The sequence below is a fragment of the Oncorhynchus masou genome, unplaced genomic scaffold, assembly GCF_036934945.1.
Source record: "Oncorhynchus masou masou isolate Uvic2021 unplaced genomic scaffold, UVic_Omas_1.1 unplaced_scaffold_2003, whole genome shotgun sequence".
Lineage (NCBI taxonomy): Eukaryota > Metazoa > Chordata > Actinopteri > Salmoniformes > Salmonidae > Oncorhynchus > Oncorhynchus masou.
In genome coordinates this window covers 17,342-42,150 of record NW_027008493.1, presented here as the reverse complement: position 1 = coordinate 42,150, position 24,809 = coordinate 17,342, and the positions used below count along the sequence as shown (strand labels likewise).

General features: G+C 43.9%; 1 protein-coding gene across 1 annotated transcript in view; it reads right to left on the bottom strand.

Moving 5' to 3' along the window:
* LOC135532744 (collagen alpha-1(IX) chain-like) overlaps window positions 1-24,809 on the bottom strand; it is a 53,247-nt gene that overhangs the window by 11,577 nt on the left and 16,861 nt on the right. Inside the window, exons 12-17 of the mRNA XM_064960190.1 lie at window positions 13,597-13,650; window positions 13,454-13,507; window positions 13,175-13,228; window positions 9,185-9,256; window positions 742-777; window positions 107-151 (exon numbers count right to left, since the gene is read on the bottom strand). Of these exons, the coding sequence (XP_064816262.1) occupies window positions 107-151; window positions 742-777; window positions 9,185-9,256; window positions 13,175-13,228; window positions 13,454-13,507; window positions 13,597-13,650 (315 nt within the window). The remainder of the gene's footprint in view (window positions 1-106; window positions 152-741; window positions 778-9,184; window positions 9,257-13,174; window positions 13,229-13,453; window positions 13,508-13,596; window positions 13,651-24,809) is intronic.

The following is a 24,809-nucleotide window of genomic DNA, read 5'->3' as shown; positions in this document are numbered from 1 at the left end:
AGAAACACAGAGGATTAGTACAGGTGGAGTTAAAACGTGTTGTTTAAAAGGCTCCTATGTGAGGTTGGGTTGGATGCAATGAATCCTTGCTTGAGTGATAACTTACAACATCTCCTTTGTCTCCAGAGGTTCCCTCAGAACCTTGTCCCCCCTACACACATACACAACACACACACACACACACACACACACACACACACACACACACACACACACACACACACACACACACACACACACACACAACAAACCAATATAAATTATTTTGGGGTAAAATCACTCTTCTGGATATAACAAATGCCAAGGGTAAGTTAGAAACACACACACGCACATATATACTTTCGTGCTACACACACATCTCAACAGCTGCTACCAGATCCTTATTATGATTGCTAAATAATGCACAATTTAACCACTTGCCCACCAAAATGTGTGTGAATATTGGACTATAAATTGTTATTCTACTATGTTGGACTATAAATCTACTGAACCATTTATTTTATGTTTGGTATTGTTCTCTTTTGTTATTTCTTATTGTTGTTGCATTGTCCAGAAGGAACCTGCCAGTAAGCATTTGGTTGGACAGTGTCGACCATGTGTATCCTGCACATAGGACTAATAAAACCTGACACTGGAAAGGGCCCATCCGCACTCTGCTGCTGGAGTATCACATTGACCTTAAGATACAGACAGATGTTGTTGTGAGAGATAAACAGACATTTTAAAGGATGGATTTCTTACCTGCTCCCCTTTAGGTCCTCCCTCGCCAGCTTCTCCCTGAAGTGGAGGAGAAATCAGTTCACTATTGAAAATCTTTAAACTACAGTACAGTTAAACAATTATACTACTATGGAAAGTTATACAGTAGATTTATACAGTTAGACAACAACACTAGTTATACTACTATGGAAAGTTATACAGTAGATTTATACAGTTAGACAACAACACTAGTTATACTACTATGTAAAGTTATACAGTAGATTTATACAGTTAGACAACAACACTAGTTTATACTACTATGGAAAGTTATACAGTAGATTTATACAGTTAGACAACAACATGAGTTATACTACTATGGAAAGTTATACAGTAGATTTATACAGTTAGACAACAACACTAGTTATACTACTATGGAAAGTTATACAGTAGATTTATACAGTTAGACAACAACACTAGTTTATACTACTATGTAAAGTTATACAGTAGATTTATACAGTTAGTAGTATAAACTAGTTAGACAACAACACTAGTTATACTACTATGTAAAGTTATACAGTAGATTTATACAGTTAGACAACAACAAACTAGTTATACTACTATGGAAAGTTATACAGTGTTGTTTTATACAGTACAGTATAGTTGTTGTCTAACAACAACAACTTTCCATAGTTATAAACTAGTGTTGTTGTCTATGGAAAGTTATACAGTAGATTTATACAGTTAGACAACAACATGAGTTATACTACTATGGAAAGTTATACAGTAGATTTATACAGTTAGACAACAACACTAGTTATACTACTATGGAAAGTTATACAGTAGATTTATACAGTTAGACAACAACACTAGTTTATACTACTATGTAAAGTTATACAGTAGATTTATACAGTTAGACAACAACACTAGTTTATACTACTATGTAAAGTTATACAGTAGATTTATACAGTTAGACAACAACACTAGTTATACTACTATGTAAAGTTATACAGTAGATTTATACAGTTAGACAACAACACTAGTTATACTACTATGTAAAGTTATACAGTAGTATATACAGTAAGACAACAACACTAGTTATACTACTATGTAAAGTTATACAGTAGATTTATACAGTTAGACAACAACACTAGTTTATACTACTATGGAAAGTTATACAGTAGATTTATACAGTTAGACAACAACACGAGTTATACTACTATGGAAAGTTATACAGTAGATTTATACAGTTAGACAACAACACTAGTTATACTACTATGTAAAGTTATACAGTAGTATATACAGTAAGACAACAACACTAGTTATACTACTATGTAAAGTTATACAGTAGATTTATACAGTTAGACAACAACACGAGTTATACTACTATGGAAAGTTATACAGTAGATTTATACAGTTAGACAACAACACTAGTTATACTACTATGTAAAGTTATACAGTAGATTTATACAGTTAGACAACAACACTAGTTTATACTACTATGGAAAGTTATACAGTAGATTTATACAGTTAGACAACAACACTAGTTATACTACTATGTAAAGTTATACAGTAGTATATACAGTAGACAACAACACTAGTTATACTACTATGTAAAGTTATACAGTAGATTTATACAGTTAGACAACAACACTAGTTATACTACTATGTAAAGTTCTACAGTAGATTTATACAGTTAGACAACAACACTAGTTTATACTACTATGTAAAGTTATACAGTAGATTTATACAGTTAGACAACAACACTAGTTATACTACTATGTAAAGTTATACAGTAGATTTATACAGTTAGACAACAACACTAGTTATACTACTATGGAAAGTTATACAGTAGATTTATACAGTTAGACAACAACACTAGTTTATACTACTATGTAAAGTTATACAGTAGATTTATACAGTTAGACAACAACACTAGTTATACTACTATGTAAGGTTATACAGTAGATTTATACAGTTAGACAACAACACTAGTTTATACTACTATGTAAAGTTATACAGTAGATTTATACAGTTAGACAACAACATGAGTTATACTACTATGGAAAGTTATACAGTAGATTTATACAGTTAGACAACAACACGAGTTATACTACTATGGAAAGTTATACAGTAGATTTATACAGTTAGACAACAACACTAGTTATACTACTATGGAAAGTTATACAGTAGATTTATACAGTTAGACAACAACACGAGTTATACTACTATGTAAAGTTATACAGTAGATTTATACAGTTAGACAACAACACTAGTTATACTACTATGTAAAGTTATACAGTAGATTTATACAGTTAGACAACAACACTAGTTATACTACTATGGAAAGTTATACAGTAGATTTATACAGTTAGACAACATCACTAGTTATACTACTATGGAAAGTTATACAGTAGATTTATACAGTTAAACAACAACACTAGTTATACTACTATGTAAAGTTATACAGTAGTATATACAGTAAGACAACAACACTAGTTATACTACTATGTAAAGTTATACAGTAGATTTATACAGTTAGACAACAACACTAGTTATACTACTATGTAAAGTTATACAGTAGTATATACAGTAAGACAACAACACTAGTTATACTACTATGTAAAGTTATACAGTAGATTTATACAGTTAGACAACAACACTAGTTTATACTACTATGTAAAGTTATACAGTAGTATATACAGTAAGACAACAACACTAATTATACTACTATGTAAGGTTATACAGTAGATTTATACAGTTAGACAACAACACGAGTTATACTACTATGGAAAGTTATACAGTAGATTTATACAGTTAGACAACAACACTAGTTTATACTACTATGTAAAGTTATACAGTAGATTTATACAGTTAGACAACAACACGAGTTATACTACTATGGAAAGTTATACAGTACATTTATACAGTTAGACAACAACACTAGTTTATACTACTATGTAAAGTTATACAGTAGATTTATACAGTTAGACAACAACACTAGTTATACTACTATGTAAAGTTATACAGTAGATTTATACAGTTAGACAACAACACTAGTTATACTACTATGTAAAGTTATACAGTAGATTTATACAGTTAGACAACAACACTTGTTATACTACTATGTAAAGTTATACAGTAGATTTATACAGTTAGACAACAACACTAGATATACTACTATGTAAAGCAACAGCAAGACTAGTCTTATAAATGCATGATTGAACTAGTAACACTAGAGGGGGTCAAAAGGATGTATTTCACAAAGTGTGTCCTTGTCAGGTGAATATGGTAAGAATTTGACTTTCTATTAGCTAGCAATTGAGGCTAAATTGCTGTCTTCATGATTGTACAGAACAGTGGAAAGTCAAATCAAAACTGGTGGTTTCATGAAAATGGACAATTGTCCTAAGAAGTCCGTGGAACCTGAACTAAACACAAAGCCACAGTGATCTTCAGTTGAGCTCCTTCTCTATCTTTTCATCAAACATCAGGCATGCAGAACGTAAACGGTCCAGGGAGCCTTAATCCAATGAGTAGTAGTTTAGTTGTATAATATCAGTAGGTTAGTTGTATAATATCAGTAGTTTAGTTGTATAATATCAGTAGTTTAGTTGTATAATATCAGTAGTTTAGTTGTATGATATCAGTAGTTTAGTTGTATAATATCAGTAGTTTAGTTGTATAATATCAGTAGTTTAGTTGTATGATATCAGTAGTTTAGTTGTATAATATCAGTAGTTTAGTTGTATAATATCAGTAGTTTAGTTGTATAATATCAGTAGTATGTTTAGTTGTATAATATCAGTAGTTTAGTTGTATAATATCAGTAGTTTAGTTGTATAATTTCAGTAGTATGTTTAGTTGTATAATATCAGTAGTTTAGTTGTATAATATCAGTAGTTTAGTTGTATAATATCAGTAGTTTAGTTGTATAATATCAGTAGTTTAGTTGTATAATATCAGTAGTTTAGTTGTATAATATCAGTAGTTTAGTTGTATAATATCAGTAGTATGTTTAGTTGTATAATATCAGTAGTTTAGTTGTATGATATCAGTAGTTTAGTTGTATAATATCAGTAGTTTAGTTGTATAATATCAGTAGTTTAGTTGTATAATATCAGTAGTTTAGTTGTATAATATCAGTAGTTTAGTTGTATAATATCAGTAGTTTAGTTGTATAATATCAGTAGTTGTATAATATCAGTAGTTTAGTTGTATGATATCAGTAGTTTAGTTGTATAATATCAGTAGTTTAGTTGTATAATATCAGTAGTTTAGTTGTATAATATCAGTAGTTTAGTTGTATAGTATCAGTAGTTTAGTTGTATAATATCAGTAGTTTAGTTGTATAATATCAGTAGTTTAGTTGTATAATATCAGTAGTTTAGTTGTATAATATCAGTATGTTTAGTTGTATAATATCAGTAGTTTAGTTGTATAATATCAGTAGTATGTTTAGTTGTATAATATCAGTAGTTAATTTGTATAATATCAGTAGTTTAGTTGTATGATATCAGTAGTTTAGTTGTATAATATCAGTAGTTTAGTTGTATAATATCAGTAGTATGTTTAGTTGTATAATATCAGTAGTTTAGTTGTATAATATCAGTAGTTTAGTTGTATAATATCAGTAGTTTAGTTGTATAATATCAGTAGTATGTTTAGTTGTATAATATCAGTAGTTTAGTTGTATAATATCAGTAGTTTAGTTGTATAATATCAGTAGTTTAGTTGTATAATATCAGTAGTTTAGTTGTATAATATCAGTAGTTTAGTTGTATAATATCAGTAGTTTAGTTGTATAATATCAGTAGTTTAGTTGTATAATATCAGTAGTTTAGTTGTATAGTATCAGTAGTTTAGTTGTATAATATCAGTAGTTTAGTTGTATAATATCAGTAGTTTAGTTGTATAGTATCAGTAGTTTAGTTGTATAATATCAGTAGTTAAGTTGTATAGTATCAGTAGTTTAGTTGTATAATATCAGTAGTTTAGTTGTATAATATCAGTAGTTAAGTTGTATAGTATCAGTAGTTTAGTTGTATAATATCAGTAGTTTAGTTGTATAATATCAGTAGTTTAGTTGTATAGTATCAGTAGTTTAGTTGTATAATATCAGTAGTTTAGTTGTATAATATCAGTAGTTTAGTTGTATAATATCAGTAGTTTAGTTGTATAATATCAGTAGTTTAGTTGTATAGTATCAGTAGTTTAGTTGTATAGTATCAGTAGTATGTTAAGTTGTATAATATCAGTAGTTTAGTTGTATAGTATCAGTAGTATGTTAAGTTGTATAATATCAGTAGTTTAGTTGTATAGTATCAGTAGTATGTTAAGTTGTATAATATCAGTAGTTTAGTTGTATAGTATCAGTAGTATGTTAAGTTGTATAATATCAGTAGTTTAGTTGTATAGTATCAGTAGTATGTTAAGTTGTATAATATCAGTAGTATGTTTAGTTGTATAATATCAGTAGGTTAGTTGTATAATATCAGTAGTTTAGTTGTATAATATCAGTAGTTTAGTTGTATAATATCAGTAGTTTAGTTGTATAATATCAGTAGTTTAGTTGTATAATATCAGTAGTTTAGTTGTATAATATCAGTAGTTTAGTTGTATAATATCAGTAGTTTAGTTGTATAGTATCAGTAGTTTAGTTGTATAATATCAGTAGTTTAGTTGTATAATATCAGTAGTTTAGTTGTATAATATCAGTAGTTTAGTTGTATAATATCAGTAGTTTAGTTGTATAATATCAGTAGTTTAGTTGTATAGTATCAGTAGTTTAGTTGTATAATATCAGTAGTTTAGTTGTATAATATCAGTAGTTTAGTTGTATAATATCAGTAGTTTAGTTGTATAATATCAGTAGTTTAGTTGTATAATATCAGTAGTTTAGTTGTATAGTATCAGTAGTTTAGTTGTATAATATCAGTAGTTTAGTTGTATAATATCAGTAGTTTAGTTGTATAATATCAGTAGTTTAGTTGTATAATATCAGTAGTTTAGTTGTATAGTATCAGTAGTTTAGTTGTATAATATCAGTAGTTTAGTTGTATAATATCAGTAGTTTAGTTGTATAATATCAGTAGTTTAGTTGTATAATATCAGTAGTTTAGTTGTATAATATAAGTAGTTTAGTTGTATAATATCAGTAGTTTAGTTGTATAATATCAGTAGTTTAGTTGTATAATATCAGTAGTTTAGTTGTATAATATCAGTAGTTTAGTTGTATAATATAAGTAGTTTAGTTGTATAATATCAGTAGTTTAGTTGTATAATATCAGTAGTTTAGTTGTATAATATCAGTAGTTTAGTTGTATAGTATCAGTAGTTTAGTTGTATAATATCAGTAGTTTAGTTGTATAATATCAGTAGTTTAGTTGTATAATATCAGTAGTTTAGTTGTATAATATCAGTAGTTTAGTTGTATAGTATCAGTAGTTTAGTTGTATAATATCAGTAGTTTAGTTGTATAATATCAGTAGTTTAGTTGTATAATATCAGTAGTTTAGTTGTATAATATCAGTAGTTTAGTTGTATAATATAAGTAGTTTAGTTGTATAATATCAGTAGTTTAGTTGTATAATATCAGTAGTTTAGTTGTATAATATCAGTAGTTTAGTTGTATAATATCAGTAGTTTAGTTGTATAATATCAGTAGTTTAGTTGTATAATATCAGTAGTTTAGTTGTATAATATCAGTAGTTTAGTTGTATAATATCAGTAGTTTAGTTGTATAATATCAGTAGTTTAGTTGTATAGTATCAGTAGTTTAGTTGTATAATATCAGTAGTTTAGTTGTATAGTATCAGTAGTTCAGTTGTATAGTATCAGTAGTTCAGTTGTATAGTATCAGTAGTTTAGTTGTATAATATCAGTAGTTTAGTTGTATAATATCAGTAGTTTAGTTGTATAATATCAGTAGTTTAGTTGTATAATATCAGTAGTTTAGTTGTATAATATCAGTAGTTTAGTTGTATAATATAAGTAGTTTAGTTGTATAATATCAGTAGTTTAGTTGTATAATATCAGTAGTTTAGTTGTATAATATCAGTAGTTTAGTTGTATAATATCAGTAGTTTAGTTGTATAATATAAGTAGTTTAGTTGTATAATATCAGTAGTTTAGTTGTATAATATCAGTAGTTTAGTTGTATAATATCAGTAGTTTAGTTGTATAGTATCAGTAGTTTAGTTGTATAATATCAGTAGTTTAGTTGTATAATATCAGTAGTTTAGTTGTATAATATCAGTAGTTTAGTTGTATAATATCAGTAGTTTAGTTGTATAGTATCAGTAGTTTAGTTGTATAATATCAGTAGTTTAGTTGTATAATATCAGTAGTTTAGTTGTATAATATCAGTAGTTTAGTTGTATAATATCAGTAGTTTAGTTGTATAATATAAGTAGTTTAGTTGTATAATATCAGTAGTTTAGTTGTATAATATCAGTAGTTTAGTTGTATAATATCAGTAGTTTAGTTGTATAATATCAGTAGTTTAGTTGTATAATATAAGTAGTTTAGTTGTATAATATCAGTAGTTTAGTTGTATAATATCAGTAGTTTAGTTGTATAATATCAGTAGTTTAGTTGTATAATATCAGTAGTTTAGTTGTATAGTATCAGTAGTTTAGTTGTATAATATCAGTAGTTTAGTTGTATAGTATCAGTAGTTTAGTTGTATAGTATCAGTAGTTTAGTTGTATAGTATCAGTAGTTTAGTTGTATAATATCAGTAGTTTAGTTGTATAATATCAGTAGTTTAGTTGTATAATATCAGTAGTTTAGTTGTATAATATCAGTAGTTTAGTTGTATAATATCAGTAGTTTAGTTGTATAATATCAGTAGTTTAGTTGTATAATATCAGTAGTTTAGTTGTATAATATCAGTAGTTTAGTTGTATAATATCAGTAGTTTAGTTGTATAATATCAGTAGTTTAGTTGTATAATATCAGTAGTTTAGTTGTATAGTATCAGTAGTTTAGTTGTATAATATCAGTAGTTTAGTTGTATAGTATCAGTAGTTTAGTTGTATAATATCAGTAGTTTAGTTGTATAGTATCAGTAGTTTAGTTGTATAATATCAGTAAAGTTAGTTGTATAATATCAGTAGTTTAGTTGTATAATATCAGTAGTTTAGTTGTATAATATCAGTAGTTTAGTTGTATAATATCAGTAGTTTAGTTGTATAGTATCAGTAGTTTAGTTGTATAATATCAGTAGTTTAGTTGTATAGTATCAGTAGTTTAGTTGTATAATATCAGTAGTTTAGTTGTATAGTATCAGTAGTTTAGTTGTATAATATCAGTAAAGTTAGTTGTATAATATCAGTAGTTTAGTTGTATAATATCAGTAGTTTAGTTGTATAGTATCAGTAGTATGTTAAGTTGTATATAATAGCATTGATTGTTTCCCCACCAGACGGCAGGTCTCTACAGAGGGGATAGATACCAGTCAGAATAGAACATCCTCTTATCTTACCCTCTCTCCCTTCACTCCAGGGAGGCCTGGGGGTCCAGGAACCCCAGGAAGACCAAGATCTCCTTTAGGTCCCTACAAAACAAAGGTAGAGCGACAACAATGAGGTCAGAGGTCAACAACACACTACTGTATGTCCTTAGAGCAAGGTGCTTGCGGTGCCAGGGTTGTGGGTTAGATTCCTGGGACAGACCATATGTAACATGTATGTACGCATGACTGTAGGGTTACAAGCCTGCTGAATGGAATACTGTATGTAAATATCTAAACCTACAGAACACGACAGCAGAAAGTAGTGGAAACCTCAGATAAGACAGCAGAGTATGGAGAAACTAACCACAAGCTCTTCAGCCATTAGGGCAACATCCACTGATGAATGAACTGTTCATGAGAGGGCTATATCAGGGTCGTGACTCAGAACATGCACAGAAGAAAGAGAATTTCTAAAAACCTGGCTGCAATTTTTATTTTGTATGCTTATGTGTGTGTGTGTGTGTCTCTTTGTTCTCTGTGCTGGGCACACCTTGATTGCTGACCGTGTGTGTGTGAGGAATGCCAAAGCAACAGAAGGCTCTTTCAGCCAGCTGGCCCTGGCCCTCATTCTCTCCTTACTGTGAAAATAGCCTCTGTGTGAGATCCTGAGATCCCGTTCAGAACTATTCTCTAGGGAATTTCTCTGTAACCACAGCCAGGTCCCCCCTCTCTGTAACCACAGCCAGGTCCCCACTCTCTGTAACCACAGCCAGGTCCCCCTCTGTAACCACAGCCAGGTCTGTAACCACAGCCAGGTCCCCCCTCTCTGTAACCACAGCCAGGTCCCCACTCTCTGTAACCACAGCCAGGTCCCCCTCTCTGTAACCACAGCCAGGTCCCCCCTCTCTGTAACCACAGCCAGGTCCCCCCTCTCTGTAACCACAGCCAGGTCCCCCCTCTCTGTAACCACAGCCAGGTCCCCCTCTGTAACCACAGCCAGGTCCCCCTCTGTAACCACAGCCAGGTCCCCACTCTCTGTAACCACAGCCAGGTCCCCACTCTCTGTAACCACAGCCAGGTCCCCACTCTCTGTAACCACAGCCAGGTCCCCACTCTCTGTAACCACAGCCAGGTCCCCACTCTCTGTAACCACAGCCAGGTCCCCCCTCTCTGTAACCACAGCCAGGTCCCCACTCTCTGTAACCACAGCCAGGTCCCCACTCTCTTTAACCACAGCCAGGTCCCCAATCTCTTTAACCACAGCCAGGTCCCCCCTCTCTGTAACCACAGCCAGGTCCCCCCTCTCTGTAACCACAGCCAGGTCCCCACTCTCTGTAACCACAGCCAGGTCCCCACTCTCTGTAACCACAGCCAGTCCCCCTCTCTGTAACCACAGCCAGGGTCCACACTCTCTGTAACCACAGCCAGGTCCCCACTCTCTGTAACCACAGCCAGGTCCCCCCTCTCTGTAACCACAGCCAGGTCCCCACTCTCTTTAACCACAGCCAGGTCCCCACTCTGTAACCACAGCCAGGTCCACACTCTCTGTAACCACAGCCATGTCCCCCTCTTTATAACCACAGCCAGGTCCCCACTCTCTGTAACCACAGCCAGGTCCCCCCTCTCTGTAACCACAACCAGGTCCCCACTCTCTGTAACCACAGCCAGGTCCCCACTGTCTTTAACCACAGCCAGGTCCCCACTCTCTGTAACCACAGCCAGGTCCCCCACTCTCTGTAACCACAGCCAGGTCCCCACTCTCTTTAACCACAGCCAGGTCCCCACTCTCTGTAACCACAGCCAGGTCCCCACTCTCTGTAACCACAGCCAGGTCCCCACTCTCTGTAACCACAGCCAGGTCCCCACTCTCTGTAACCACAGCCAGGTCCCCACTCTCCACAGCTGTAACCACAGCCAGGTCCACACTCTCTGTAACCACAGCCAGGTCCCCACTCTCTGTAACCACAGCCAGGTCCCCACTCTCTGTAACCACAGCCAGGTCCCCCCTCTCTGTAACCACAGCCAGGTCCCCACTCTCTGTAACCACAGCCAGGTCCCCCCTCTCTGTAACCACAGCCAGGTCCACACTCTGTAACCACAGCCAGGTCCCCATTCTCTGTAACCACAGCCAGGTCCCCCCTCTCTGTAACCACAGCCAGGTCCACACTCTCTGTAACCACAGCCAGGTCCCCCCTCTCTGTAACCACAGCCAGGTCCACACTCTCTGTAACCACAGCCAGGTCCCCCCTCTTTAACCACAGCCAGGTCCCCACTCTCTGTAACCACAGCCAGGTCCCCCCTCTCTGTAACCACAGCCAGGTCCCCACTCTCTGTAACCACAGCCAGGTCCCCCCTCTCTGTAACCACAGCCAGGTCCCCACTCTCTGTAACCACAGCCAGGTCCCCCTCTCTGTAACCACAGCCAGGTCCCCCCTCTCTGTAACCACAGCCAGGTCCACACTCTCTGTAACCACAGCCAGTGTCCCCCTCTCTGTAACCACAGCCAGGTCCCCCTCTCTGTAACCACAGCCAGGTCCCCCTCTCTGTAACCACAGCCAGGTCCCCACTCTCTGTAACCACAGCCAGGTCCCCATTCTCTGTAACCACAGCCAGGTCCCCATTCTCTGTAACCACAGCCAGGTCCCCCCTCTCTGTAACCACAGCCAGGTCCCCCCTCTCTGTAACCACAGCCAGGTCCCCACTCTCTTTAACCACAGCCAGGTCCCCACTCTGTAACCACAGCCAGGTCCACACTCTCTGTAACCACAGCCATGTCCCCCCTCTTTAACCACAGCCAGGTCCCCACTCTCTGTAACCACAGCCAGGTCCCCACTCTCTGTAACCACAACCAGGTCGCCACTCTCTTTAACCACAGCCAGGTCCCCACTCTCTGTAACCACAGCCAGGTCCCCACTCTCTGTAACCACAGCCAGGTCCCCACTCTCTGTAACCACAGCCAGGTCCCCACTCTCTGTTACCACAGCCAGGTCAACACTCTCTGTAACCAAAAGCCAGGTCCCCACTCTCTGTAACCACAGCCAGGTCCCCCCTCTCTGTAACCACAGCCAGGTCCCCACTCTCTGTAACCACAGCCAGGTCCCCACTCTCTGTAACCACAGCCAGGTCCCCCCTCTCTGTGACCACAGCCAGGTCCCCCCTCTCTGTAACCACAGCCAGGTCCCCACACTCTTTAACCACAGCCAGGTCCCCACTCTCTGTAACCACAGCCAGGTCCCCACACTCTTTAACCACAGCCAGGTACCCACTCTCTGTAACCACAGCCAGGTCCCCACTCTCTGTAACCACAGCCAGGTCCCCCCTCTCTGTAACCACAGCCAGGTCCACACTCTGTAACCACAGCCAGGTCCCCAATCTCTGTAACCACAGCCAGGTCCCCCCTCTCTGTAACCACAGCCAGGTCCCCCCTCTCTGTAACCACAGCCAGGTCCCCACTCTCTGTAACCACAGCCAGGTCCCCCTCTCTGTAACCACAGCCAGGTCCCCACTCTCTGTAACCACAGCCAGGTCCCCACTCTCTGTAACCACAGCCAGGTCCCCAATCTCTGTAACCACAGCCAGGTCCCCACACTCTTTAACCACAGCCAGGTCCCCACACTGTAACCACAGCCAGGTCCCCACTCTCTGTAACCACAACCAGGTCCCCACACTCTTTAACCACAGCCAGGTCCCCACTCTCTGTAAACACAGCCAGGTCCCCACTCTCCCCCTCTCTTTCTCTTCTTTTTCTCATTCCTCTCTCTCTCTCTCTCTCTCTCTCTCTCTCTCTCTCTCTCTCTCTCTCTCTCTCTCTCTCTCTCTCTCTCTCTCTCTCTCGCTCACTCTCTCTCTCTCTCTGAAACATCTTGGTGTTCCAGCCTAACTTTGTCATCATTGAGTCGTTGTTACAAAGTATGTTTCCTTTCATTAATCCTTATATTATACCCGACACGAAGACACACAGTATCACACAGCAACCAGACAACAACAACAACAACAACAACATCAACAACAACAACTCACCCTGGCCCCTGGTTTGCCTGGTGGACCTGCTGGTCCTTGTTCTCCGCTGTCTCCCTAGAGAGGTGTCAAAGGGAATTACAAGAGAGAAGAGGAGGTTTGTTTTATTACACATTAATGCACGATAAAGGACATTAAAATGGAACCCAGAGGGCAAAACAGGTTGCATTGACATCACCGACATCATTGTAACCCAATTACTACCAGTTGTAATCTGGTTGTGATGGCGTCATAAAAACAGCTTTGCCTGCTGGGAAATATAATAAATGACAGGATACTCACCGGTCCACCAATGGGTCCAATGGGTCCTAGACCTCCTGCTTTGCCTTGCTCTCCCTACACAGAGACATCACAGTGAACAGGTCGTTACTGGATGGACAACTTGAAATGCATTTTAAATCAACTTGGATTTGATTTGGACTTACTGTTTTACCAGCAGATCCTATTGTTCCAAGAAGACCTGCCTCTCCAGAGCTACCCTGAAATAGAGCAACAGAAACAGAGTTTAGTGTCATAATCTCTCGTGGACAGAAACACGTACCATAGGATGGTATCGTAGTGTCTGTCAACAGACTGGGATGCTACAACTAACAAGGAACTTTGTACAATGTGCAGATTTTTTCATCACTGATTTGGGACATTTGGCCCGTAGACTTGCCCGAAACTTACAGGGGGGGAGAGCAGGGGGGGGGGAGCTACCGCCCGGATTCCATCACCATTGTACAATCTTTTCTAACACATTTCCTCCCACAACTTAGTTCTGTGTGTCTGAGATGAAATATATCAGGTCAGTGTCAGGACAGTCAGGTCAGTGTCAGGACAGTCAGGACAGTCAGGTCAGTGTCAGTGTCAGGACAGTCAGGTCAGTGTCAGGACAGTCAGGACAGTCAGGTCAGTGTCAGGACAGTCAGGTCAGTGTCAGTGTCAGGACAGTCAGGTCAGTGTCAGGACAGTCAGGTCAGTGTCAGGACAGTCAGGTCAGTGTCAGGACAGTCAGGTCAGTGTCAGGACAGTCAGGTCAGTGTCAGGACAGTCAGGTCAGTGTCAGGACAGTCAGGTCAGTGTCAGAACAGTCAGGTCAGTGTCAGGACAGTCAGGTCAGTGTCAGGACAGTCAGGTCAGGTCAGTGTCAGGACAGTCAGGTCAGTGTCAGGACAGTCAGGTCAGGTCAGTGTCAGGACAGTCAGGTCAGTGTCAGGACAGTCAGGTCAGTGTCAGGACAGTCAGGTCAGGGTCAGGACAGTCAGGTCAGTGTCAGGTCAGGACAGTCAGGTCAGTGTCAGTGTCAGGACAGTCAGGTCAGTGTCAGGTCAGTCAGGTCAGTGTCAGGACAGTCAGGTCAGGTCAGGTCAGTGTCAGGACAGTCAGGTCAGTGTCAGGACAGTCAGGTCAGGTCAGGTCAGTGTCAGGACAGTCAGGTCAGTGTCAGGACAGTCAGGTCAGGGTCAGGACAGTCAGGTCAGTGTCAGGACAGTCAGGTCAGGTCAGTGTCAGGTCAGTCTGGTCAGTGTCAGGACAGTCAGGTCAGGTCAGTGTCAGGACAGTCAGGTCAATGTCAGGACAGTCAGGTCAGGTCAGTGTCAGGACAGTCAGGTCAGTGTCAGGACAGTCAGGTCAGTGTCAGGACAGTCTGGTCAGTGTCAGGACAGTCTGGTCAGTGTCAGGACAGTCTGGTCAGTGTCAGGTCAGTCAGGTCAGGTCAGTGTCAGGACAGTCAGGTCAGTGTCAGGACAGTCAGGTCAGTGTCAGGACAGTCAGGTCAGTGTCAGGACAGTCAGGTCAGGTCAGGACAGTCAGGTCAGTGTCAGGTCAGTCAGGTCAGGTCAGTGTCAGGACAGTCTGGTCAATGTCAGGACAGTCAGGTCAGGTCAGTGTCAGGACAGTCAGGTCAGTGTCAGGACAGTCAGGTCAGTGTCAGGACAGTCTGGTCAGTGTCAGGACAGTCTGGTCAGTGTCAGGACAGTCAGGTCAGGTCAGTGTCAGGACAGTCAGGTCAGTGTCAGGACAGTCAGGTCAGTGTCAGGACAGTCTGGTCAGTGTCAGGTCAGTCAGGTCAGTGTCAGGACAGTCTGGTCAGTGTCAGGACAGTCAGGTCAGTGTCAGGACAGTCAGGTCAGTGTCAGGACAGTCAGGTCAGTGTCAGGACAGTCAGGTCAGGTCAGGACAGTCAGGTCAGTGTCAGGTCAGTCAGGTCAGGTCAGTGTCAGGACAGTCAGGTCAGTGTCAGTCTGGTCAGTGTCAGGACAGTCTGGTCAGTGTCAGGTCAGTCAGGTCAGGTCAGTGTCAGGACAGTCAGGTCAGTGTCAGGTCAGTGTCAGGTCAGGTCAGTGTCAGGACAGTCAGGTCAGGTCAGGTCAGGTCAGGTCAGGTCAGGTCAGTGTCAGGACAGTCAGGTCAGGTCAGGTCAGGTCAGGTCAGGTCAGTGTCAGGACAGTCAGGTCAGTGTCAGGACAGTCAGGTCAGTGTCAGGACAGTCAGGTCAGGTCAGTGTCAGGACAGTCAGGTCAGTGTCAGGACAGTCAGGTCAGTGTCAGGACAGTCAGGTCAGGTCAGTGTCAGGACAGTCAGGTCAGTGTCAGGTCAGTCAGGTCAGTGTCAGGACAGTCAGGTCAGGTCAGGTCAGTGTCAGGACAGTCAGGTCAGTGTCAGGACAGTCAGGTCAGTGTCAGGACAGTCAGGTCAGTGTCAGGACAGTCAGGACAGTCAGGTCAGGTCAGTGTCAGGACAGTCAGGTCAGGTCAGTGTCAGGTCAGTCAGGTCAGGTCAGTGTCAGGACAGTCAGGTCAGTGTCAGGACAGTCAGGTCAGGTCAGTGTCAGGACAGTCAGGTCAGTGTCAGGTCAGTGTCAGGTCAGGTCAGTGTCAGGACAGTCAGGTCAGGTCAGGTCAGGTCAGGTCAGTGTCAGGACAGTCAGGTCAGGTCAGGTCAGGTCAGGTCAGTGTCAGGACAGTCAGGTCAGTGTCAGGACAGTCAGGTCAGTGTCAGGACAGTCAGGTCAGGTCAGTGTCAGGACAGTCAGGTCAGTGTCAGGACAGTCAGGTCAGTGTCAGGACAGTCAGGTCAGGTCAGTGTCAGGACAGTCAGGTCAGTGTCAGGTCAGTCAGGTCAGTGTCAGGACAGTCAGGTCAGGTCAGGTCAGTGTCAGGACAGTCAGGTCAGTGTCAGGACAGTCAGGTCAGTGTCAGGACAGTCAGGTCAGTGTCAGGACAGTCAGGACAGTCAGGTCAGGTCAGTGTCAGGACAGTCAGGTCAGTGTCAGGACAGTCAGGTCAGTGTCAGGACAGTCAGGTCAGGGTCAGGACAGTCAGGTCAGTGTCAGGTCAGGACAGTCAGGTCAGTGTCAGGACAGTCAGGTCAGTGTCAGTGTCAGGACAGTCAGGTCAGTGTCAGGTCAGTCAGGTCAGTGTCAGGACAGTCAGGTCAGGTCAGGTCAGTGTCAGGACAGTCAGGTCAGTGTCAGGACAGTCAGGTCAGGTCAGTGTCAGGACAGTCAGGTCAGTGTCAGGACAGTCAGGTCAGGTCAGTGTCAGGACAGTCTGGTCAGGTCAGTGTCAGGACAGTCTGGTCAGGTCAGTGTCAGGACAGTCTGGTCAGGTCAGTGTCAGGACAGTCAGGTCAGGTCAGTGTCAGGACAGTCAGGTCAGGTCAGTGTCAGGACAGTCAGGTCAGTGTCAGGACAGTCAGGTCAGTGTCAGGACAGTCAGGTCAGTGTCAGGACAGTCTGGTCAGTGTCAGGACAGTCTGGTCAGTGTCAGGTCAGTCAGGTCAGGTCAGTGTCAGGACAGTCAGGTCAGTGTCAGGACAGTCAGGTCAGTGTCAGGACAGTCAGGTCAGGTCAGGACAGTCAGGTCAGTGTCAGGTCAGTCAGGTCAGGTCAGTGTCAGGACAGTCAGGTCAGTGTCAGGACAGTCTGGTCAGTGTCAGGACAGTCTGGTCAGTGTCAGGACAGTCTGGTCAGTGTCAGGTCAGTCAGGTCAGGTCAGTGTCAGGACAGTCAGGTCAGTGTCAGGACAGTCAGGTCAGTGTCAGGACAGTCAGGTCAGGTCAGTGTCAGGACAGTCAGGTCAGTGTCAGGACAGTCAGGTCAGTGTCAGGACAGTCAGGTCAGTGTCAGGTCAGTGTCAGGTCAGGTCAGTGTCAGGACAGTCAGGTCAGGTCAGGTCAGGTCAGGTCAGTGTCAGGACAGTCAGGTCAGGTCAGGTCAGGTCAGTGTCAGGACAGTCAGGTCAGGTCAGTGTCAGGACAGTCTGGTCAGTGTCAGGACAGTCAGGTCAGGTCAGTGTCAGGACAGTCAGGTCAGTGTCAGGACAGTCAGGTCAGGGTCAGGACAGTCAGGTCAGTGTCAGGACAGTCAGGTCAGTGTCAGGACAGTCAGGTCAGGTCAGTGTCAGGACAGTCAGGTCAGTGTCAGGACAGTCAGGTCAGTGTCAGGACAGTCAGGTCAGTGTCAGGACAGTCAGGTCAGTGTCAGGACAGTCAGGTCAGTGTCAGGACAGTCAGGTCAGGTCAGTGTCAGGACAGTCAGGTCAGGTCAGTGTCAGGACAGTCTGGTCAGTGTCAGGACAGTCAGGTCAGGTCAGTGTCAGGACAGTCAGGTCAGTGTCAGGACAGTCAGGTCAGTGTCAGGACAGTCAGGTCAGTGTCAGGACAGTCAGGTCAGTGTCAGGACAGTCAGGTCAGGTCAGTGTCAGGACAGTCAGGTCAGGTCAGTGTCAGGACAGTCAGGTCAGTGTCAGGACAGTCAGGTCAGGTCAGTGTCAGGACAGTCAGGTCAGTGTCAGGACAGTCAGGTCAGTGTCAGGACAGTCTGGTCAGTGTCAGGACAGTCTGGTCAGTGTCAGGTCAGTCAGGTCAGGTCAGTGTCAGGACAGTCAGGTCAGTGTCAGGACAGTCAGGTCAGTGTCAGGACAGTCAGGTCAGTGTCAGGACAGTCAGGTCAGTGTCAGGACAGTCTGGTCAGTGTCAGGACAGTCTGGTCAGTGTCAGGTCAGTCAGGTCAGGTCAGTGTCAGGACAGTCAGGTCAGTGTCAGGACAGTCAGGTAAGTGTCAGGTCAGTGTCAGGACAGTCAGGTCAGGTCAGTGTCAGGACAGTCAGGTCAGTGTCAGGACAGTCAGGTCAGTGTCAGGACAGTCAGGTCAGTGTCAGGACAGTCTGGTCAGTGTCAGGACAGTCTGGTCAGTGTCAGGTCAGTCAGGTCAGGTCAGTGTCAGGACAGTCAGGTCAGTGTCAGGACAGTCAGGTCAGTGTCAGGACAGTCAGGTCAGTGTCAGGACAGTCAGGTCAGGTCAGTGTCAGGACAGTCAGGTCAGTGTCAGGACAGTCAGGTCAGTGTCAGGTCAGTGTCAGGACAGTCAGGTCAGGTCAGTGTCAGGACAGTCAGGTCAGTGTCAGGACAGTCAGGTCAGTGTCAGGACAGTCAGGTCAGTGTCAGGTCAGGTCAGTGTCAGGACAGTCAGGTCAGTGTCAGGACAGTCTGGTCAGTGTCAGGACAGTCTGGTCAGTGTCAGGACAGTCAGGTCAGTGTCAGGTCAGGTCAGGTCAGTGTCAGGTCAGGTCAGTGTCAGGACAGTCAGGTCAGTGTCAGGACAGTCAGGTCAGTGTCAGGTCAGGTCAGTGTCAGGACAGTCAGGTCAGTGTCAGGACAGTCAGGTCAGTGTCAGGACAGTCAGGTCAGTGTCAGGACAGTCTGGTCAGTGTCAGGACAGTCAGGTCAGGTCAGGTCAGGTCAGTGTCAGGACAGTCAGGTCAGTGTCAGGACAGTCAGGTCAGGTCAGGTCAGGTCAGTGTCAGGACAGTCAGGTCAGGTCAGGTCAGGTCAGGTCAGTGTCAGGACAGTCAGGTCAGGTCAGGTCAGGTCAGTGTCAGGACAGTCAGGTCAGGTCAGGTCAGGTCAGTGTCAGGACAGTCAGGTCAGTGTCAGGACAGTCAGGTCAGTGTCAGGACAGTCAGGTCAGGTCAGGTCAGGTCAGTGTCAGGACAGTCAGGTCAGGTCAGGTCAGGTCAGGTCAGGTCAGGTCAGTGTCAGTGTCAGGACAGTCAGGTCAGTGTCAGGACAGTCAGGTCAGGTCAGGTCAGGTCAGTGTCAGGACAGTCAGGTCAGGTCAGGTCAGGTCAGGTCAGGGTCAGGTCAGTCAGGTCAGTGTCAGGACAGTCAGGTCAGGTCAGGTCAGGTCAGTGTCAGAACAGTCAGGTCAGGTCAGGTCAGTGTCAGGACAGTCAGGTCAGGTCAGGTCAGTGTCAGGACAGTCAGGTCAGTGTCAGGACAGTCAGGTCAGGTCAGGTCAGGTCAGGTCAGTGTCAGGACAGTCAGGTCAGGTCAGGTCAGTGTCAGGTCAGTCAGGTCAGTGTCAGGACAGTCAGGTCAGTGTCAGGACAGTCAGGTCAGTGTCAGGTCAGTGTCAGGACAGTGTCAGGACAGTCAGGTCAGTGTCAGGTCAGTGTCAGGTCAGTGTCAGGTCAGTGTCAGGACAGTCAGGTCAGTGTCAGGTCAGTGTCAGGACAGTCAGGTCAGTGTCAGGACAGTCAGGGCAGTGTCAGGTCAGGTCAGTGTCAGGACAGTCAGGTCAGTGTCAGGACAGTCAGGTCAGTGTCAGGACAGTAAGGTCAGTGTCAGGTCAGGTCAGGTCAGGTCAGGTCAGTGTCAGGTCAGGTCAGGTCAGGTCAGTGTCAGGACAGTGTCAGGACAGTCAGGTCAGTGTCAGGACAGTCAGGTCAGGTCAGGTCAGGTCAGGTCAGTGTCAGGACAGTCAGGTCAGTGTCAGGACAGTAAGGTCAGTGTCAGGTCAGGTCAGTGTCAGGACAGTCAGGTCAGTGTCAGGACAGTCAGGTCAGTGTCAGGACAGTAAGGTCAGTGTCAGGTCAGGTCAGGTCAGGTCAGGTCAGTGTCAGGTCAGGTCAGGTCAGGTCAGTGTCAGGACAGTGTCAGGACAGTCAGGTCAGTGTCAGGACAGTCAGGTCAGGTCAGGTCAGGTCAGGTCAGTGTCAGGACAGTCAGGTCAGTGTCAGGACAGGTCAGGTCAGGTCAGGTCAGGTCAGTGTCAGGACAGTCAGGTCAGTGTCAGGACAGTCAGGTCAGGTCAGGTCAGGTCAGTGTCAGGACAGTCAGGTCAGGTCAGGTCAGGTCAGGTCAGGTCAGGTCAGGTCAGGTCAGTGTCAGGTCAGGTCAGGTCAGTGTCAGGACAGTCAGGTCAGTGTCAGGACAGTCAGGTCAGGTCAGGTCAGGTCAGTGTCAGGACAGTCAGGTCAGGTCAGGTCAGGTCAGGTCAGGTCAGTGTCAGGACAGTCAGGTCAGTGTCAGGACAGTCAGGTCAGGTCAGGTCAGGTCAGTGTCAGGACAGTCAGGTCAGGTCAGGTCAGGTCAGGTCAGGGTCAGGTCAGTCAGGTCAGTGTCAGGACAGTCAGGTCAGGTCAGGTCAGGTCAGTGTCAGAACAGTCAGGTCAGGTCAGGTCAGTGTCAGGACAGTCAGGTCAGGTCAGGTCAGGTCAGTGTCAGGACAGTCAGGTCAGTCAGGTCAGTGTCAGGACAGTCAGGTCAGGTCAGTGTCAGGACAGTCAGGTCAGTGTCAGGTCAGGTCAGTGTCAGGACAGTCAGGTCAGTCAGGTCAGTGTCAGGACAGTCAGGTCAGGTCAGGTCAGGTCAGTGTCAGGACAGTCTGGTCAGTGTCAGGACAGTCAGGTCAGTGTCAGGTCAGGTCAGGTCAGGTCAGTGTCAGGTCAGGTCAGGTCAGTGTCAGGTCAGGTCAGGTCAGTGTCAGGTCAGTGTCAGGTCAGTGTCAGGACAGTCTGGTCAGTGTCAGGACAGTCAGGTCAGTGTCAGGACAGGTCAGGTCAGTGTCAGGACAGTCAGGTCAGTGTCAGGACAGTAAGGTCAGTGTCAGGTCAGGTCAGGTCAGGTCAGGTCAGTGTCAGGTCAGGTCAGGTCAGTGTCAGGACAGTCAGGTCAGTGTCAGGACAGTCAGGTCAGGTCAGGTCAGGTCAGGTCAGGTCAGGTCAGGTCAGGTCAGTGTCAGGACAGTCAGGTCAGTGTCAGGACAGGTCAGGTCAGGTCAGGTCAGGTCAGGTCAGTGTCAGGTCAGGTCAGGTCAGTGTCAGGACAGTGTCAGGACAGTCAGGTCAGGTCAGGTCAGGTCAGTGTCAGGACAGTCAGGTCAGGTCAGGTCAGGTCAGGTCAGGTCAGGTCAGTGTCAGGACAGTCAGGTCAGGTCAGTGTCAGGTCAGGTCAGGTCAGGTCAGTGTCAGGACAGTCAGGTCAGGTCAGTGTCAGGACAGTCAGGTCAGTGTCAGGACAGTCAGGTCAGGTCAGGTCAGGTCAGGTCAGGTCAGGTCAGTGTCAGGACAGTCAGGTCAGGTCAGGTCAGTGTCAGGACAGTCAGGTCAGGTCAGTGTCAGGACAGTCAGGTCAGTGTCAGGACAGTCAGGTCAGGTCAGGTCAGGTCAGTGTCAGGAAAGTCAGGTCAGGTCAGGTCAGGTCAGTGTCAGGACAGGTCAGGTCAGTGTCAGGACAGTCAGGTCAGGTCAGGTCAGTGTCAGGACAGGTCAGGTCAGTGTCAGGACAGGTCAGGTCAGTGTCAGGACAGGTCAGGTCAGTGTCAGGTCAGGTCAGGTCAGTGTCAGGACAGTCAGGTCAGTGTCAGGACAGTCAGGTCAGGTCAGGTCAGGTCAGTGTCAGGACAGGTCAGGTCAGTGTCAGGACAGTCAGGTCAGTGTCAGGACAGTCAGGTCAGGTCAGGTCAGGTCAGTGTCAGGACAGTCAGGTCAGTGTCAGGTCAGGTCAGGTCAGGTCAGGTCAGTGTCAGGACAGTCAGGTCAGTGTCAGGACAGTCAGGTCAGGTCAGGTCAGGTCAGGTCAGGTCAGGTCAGTGTCAGGACAGTCAGGTCAGTGTCAGGACAGTCAGGTCAGGTCAGGTCAGGTCAGGTCAGGTCAGGTCAGGTCAGGTCAGTGTCAGGACAGTCAGGTCAGGTCAGTGTCAGGACAGGTCAGGTCAGTGTCAGGACAGTCAGGTCAGGTCAGTGTCAGGTCAGGTCAGGTCAGGTCAGGTCAGGTCAGGTCAGGTCAGTGTCAGGACAGTCAGGTCAGGTCAGGTCAGGTCAGGTCAGGTCAGGTCAGGTCAGTGTCAGGACAGTCAGGTCAGGTCAGTGTCAGGACAGTCAGGTCAGGTCAGGTCAGGTCAGGTCAGTGTCAGGACAGTCAGGTCAGGTCAGGTCAGGTCAGGTCAGTGTCAGGACAGTCAGGTCAGTGTCAGGACAGGTCAGGTCAGTGTCAGGACAGTCAGGTCAGTGTCAGGACAGTCAGGTCAGGTCAGGTCAGGTCAGGTCAGTGTCAGGACAGTAAGGTCAGTGTCAGGTCAGGTCAGGTCAGGTCAGGTCAGTGTCAGGTCAGTCAGGTCAGGTCAGGTCAGGTCAGGTCAGTGTCAGGACAGTCAGGTCAGTGTCAGGACAGTCAGGTCAGTGTCAGGACAGTCAGGTCAGGTCAGGTCAGGTCAGGTCAGGTTAGGTCAGGTCAGGTCAGGTCAGGACAGTAAGGTCAGTGTCAGGTCAGTGTCAGGACAGTCAGGTCAGTGTCAGGACAGTCAGGTCAGGTCAGGTCAGGTCAGTGTCAGGACAGTGTCAGGTCAGTGTCAGGACAGTCAGGTCAGGTCAGGTCAGGTCAGTGTCAGGACAGTGTCAGGACAGTGTCAGGTCAGTGTCAGGACAGTCAGGTCAGGTCAGGTCAGTGTCAGGACAGTGTCAGGTCAGTGTCAGGACAGTCAGGTCAGGTCAGGTCAGGTCAGGTCAGTGTCAGGACAGTCAGGTCAGGTCAGGTCAGGTTAGGTCAGGACAGTTACAGTGAGGGAAAAAAGTATTTGATCCCCTGCTGATTTTGTACGTTTGCCCACTAACAAAGAAATGATCCATCTATAATTGTAATGGGAGCTTTATTTGAACAGTGAGAGACAGAATAACAACATCAAAAATCCAGAAAAACGCATGTCAAATATGCTATAAATTGATTTGCATTTTAATGAGGGAAATAAGTATTTGACCCCCTCTCAATCAGAAAGATTTCTGTCTCCCAGATGTCTTTCATACAGGTAACGAGCTGAGATTAGGAGCACAGTCTTAAAGGGAGTGCTCCTCATCTCATTTTGTTACCTGCATAACAGACACCTGTCCACAGAAGCAATCAATCAATCAGATTCCGAACTCTCCACCATGGCCAAGACCAAAGAGCTCTCCAAGGATGTCAGGGACAAGATTGTAGACCTACACAAGGCTAGAATGGGCTACAAGACCATCGCCAAGCAGCTTGGTGAGAAGGTGACAACAGTTGGTGTGATTATTCGCAAATGGAAGAAACACAAAAGAACTGTCAATCTCCCTTGGCCTGGGGCTCCATGCAAGATCTCACCTCGTGGAGTTGCAATGATCATCAGAACAGTGAGGAATCAGCCCAGAACTACACTTGTCAATGATCTCAAGGCAGCTGAGACCATAGTCCCCAAGAAAACAATTGTTAACACACTATGCCGTGAAGGACTGAAATCCTGCAGCACCCGCAAGGTCCCCCTGCTCAAGAAAGCACATGTACATGCCCGTCTGAAGTTTGCCAATGAACATCTGAATGATTCCGAGGACAACTGTGTGAAAGTGTCAAATCAAATCAAATCAAATGTTATTTGTCACATACACATGGTTAGCAGATGTTAATGCGAGTGTAGCGAAATGCTTGTGCTTCTAGTTCCGACAATGCAGTAATAACCAACAAGTAATCTAACTGACAATTCCAAAACTACTGTCTTATACACACAAGTGTAGGGGGATAAAGAATATGTACATAAAGATATATGAATGAGTGATGTACAGAGCGGCATAGGCAAGATACAGTAGATGGTATTGAGTACAGTATATACATATGAGATGAGTATGTAAACAAAGTGGCATAGTTAAAGTGGCTAGTGATACATGTATTACATAAGGATGCAGTAGATGATAGAGTACAGTATATACGTATACATATGAGATGAACGATGTAGGGTATGTAAACATTACATTAGGTAGCATTGTTTGTGTGGAGATTCTACTTTGTCTCTATACTGACACTTAGCTTGTTTGATTGCCTTGCGGAGGGAATAGCTACACTGTTTGTATTCGGTCATGTTTCCAGTCACCTTGCCCTGGTTAAAAACAGTGGTTCGCGCTTTCAGTTTTACGCAAATGCTGCCATCAATCCACGGTTTCTGGTTTGGGAATGTTTTAATCGTTGCTATGGGAACGACATCTTCAACGCACGTTCTAATGAACTCGCACACCGAATCAGCGTATTCGTCAATGTTGTTGTCTGACGCAATACGAAACATATCCCAGTCCACGTGATGGAAGCAGTCTTGGAGTGTGGAATCAGATTGGTCGGACCAGTGTTGGACAGACCTCAGCGTGGGAGCTTCTTGTTTTAGTTTCTGTCTGTAGGCAGGGATCAACAAAATGGAGCCGTGGTCAGCTTTTCCGAAAGGAGGGCGGTGCAGGGCCTTATATGCGTCGCGGAAGTTAGAATAGCAATGATCCAAGGTTTTGCCAGCCCTGGTTGCGCAATCGATATGCTGATACAATTTAGGGAGTCTTGTTTTCAGATTAGCCTTGTTAAAATCCCCAGCTACAAT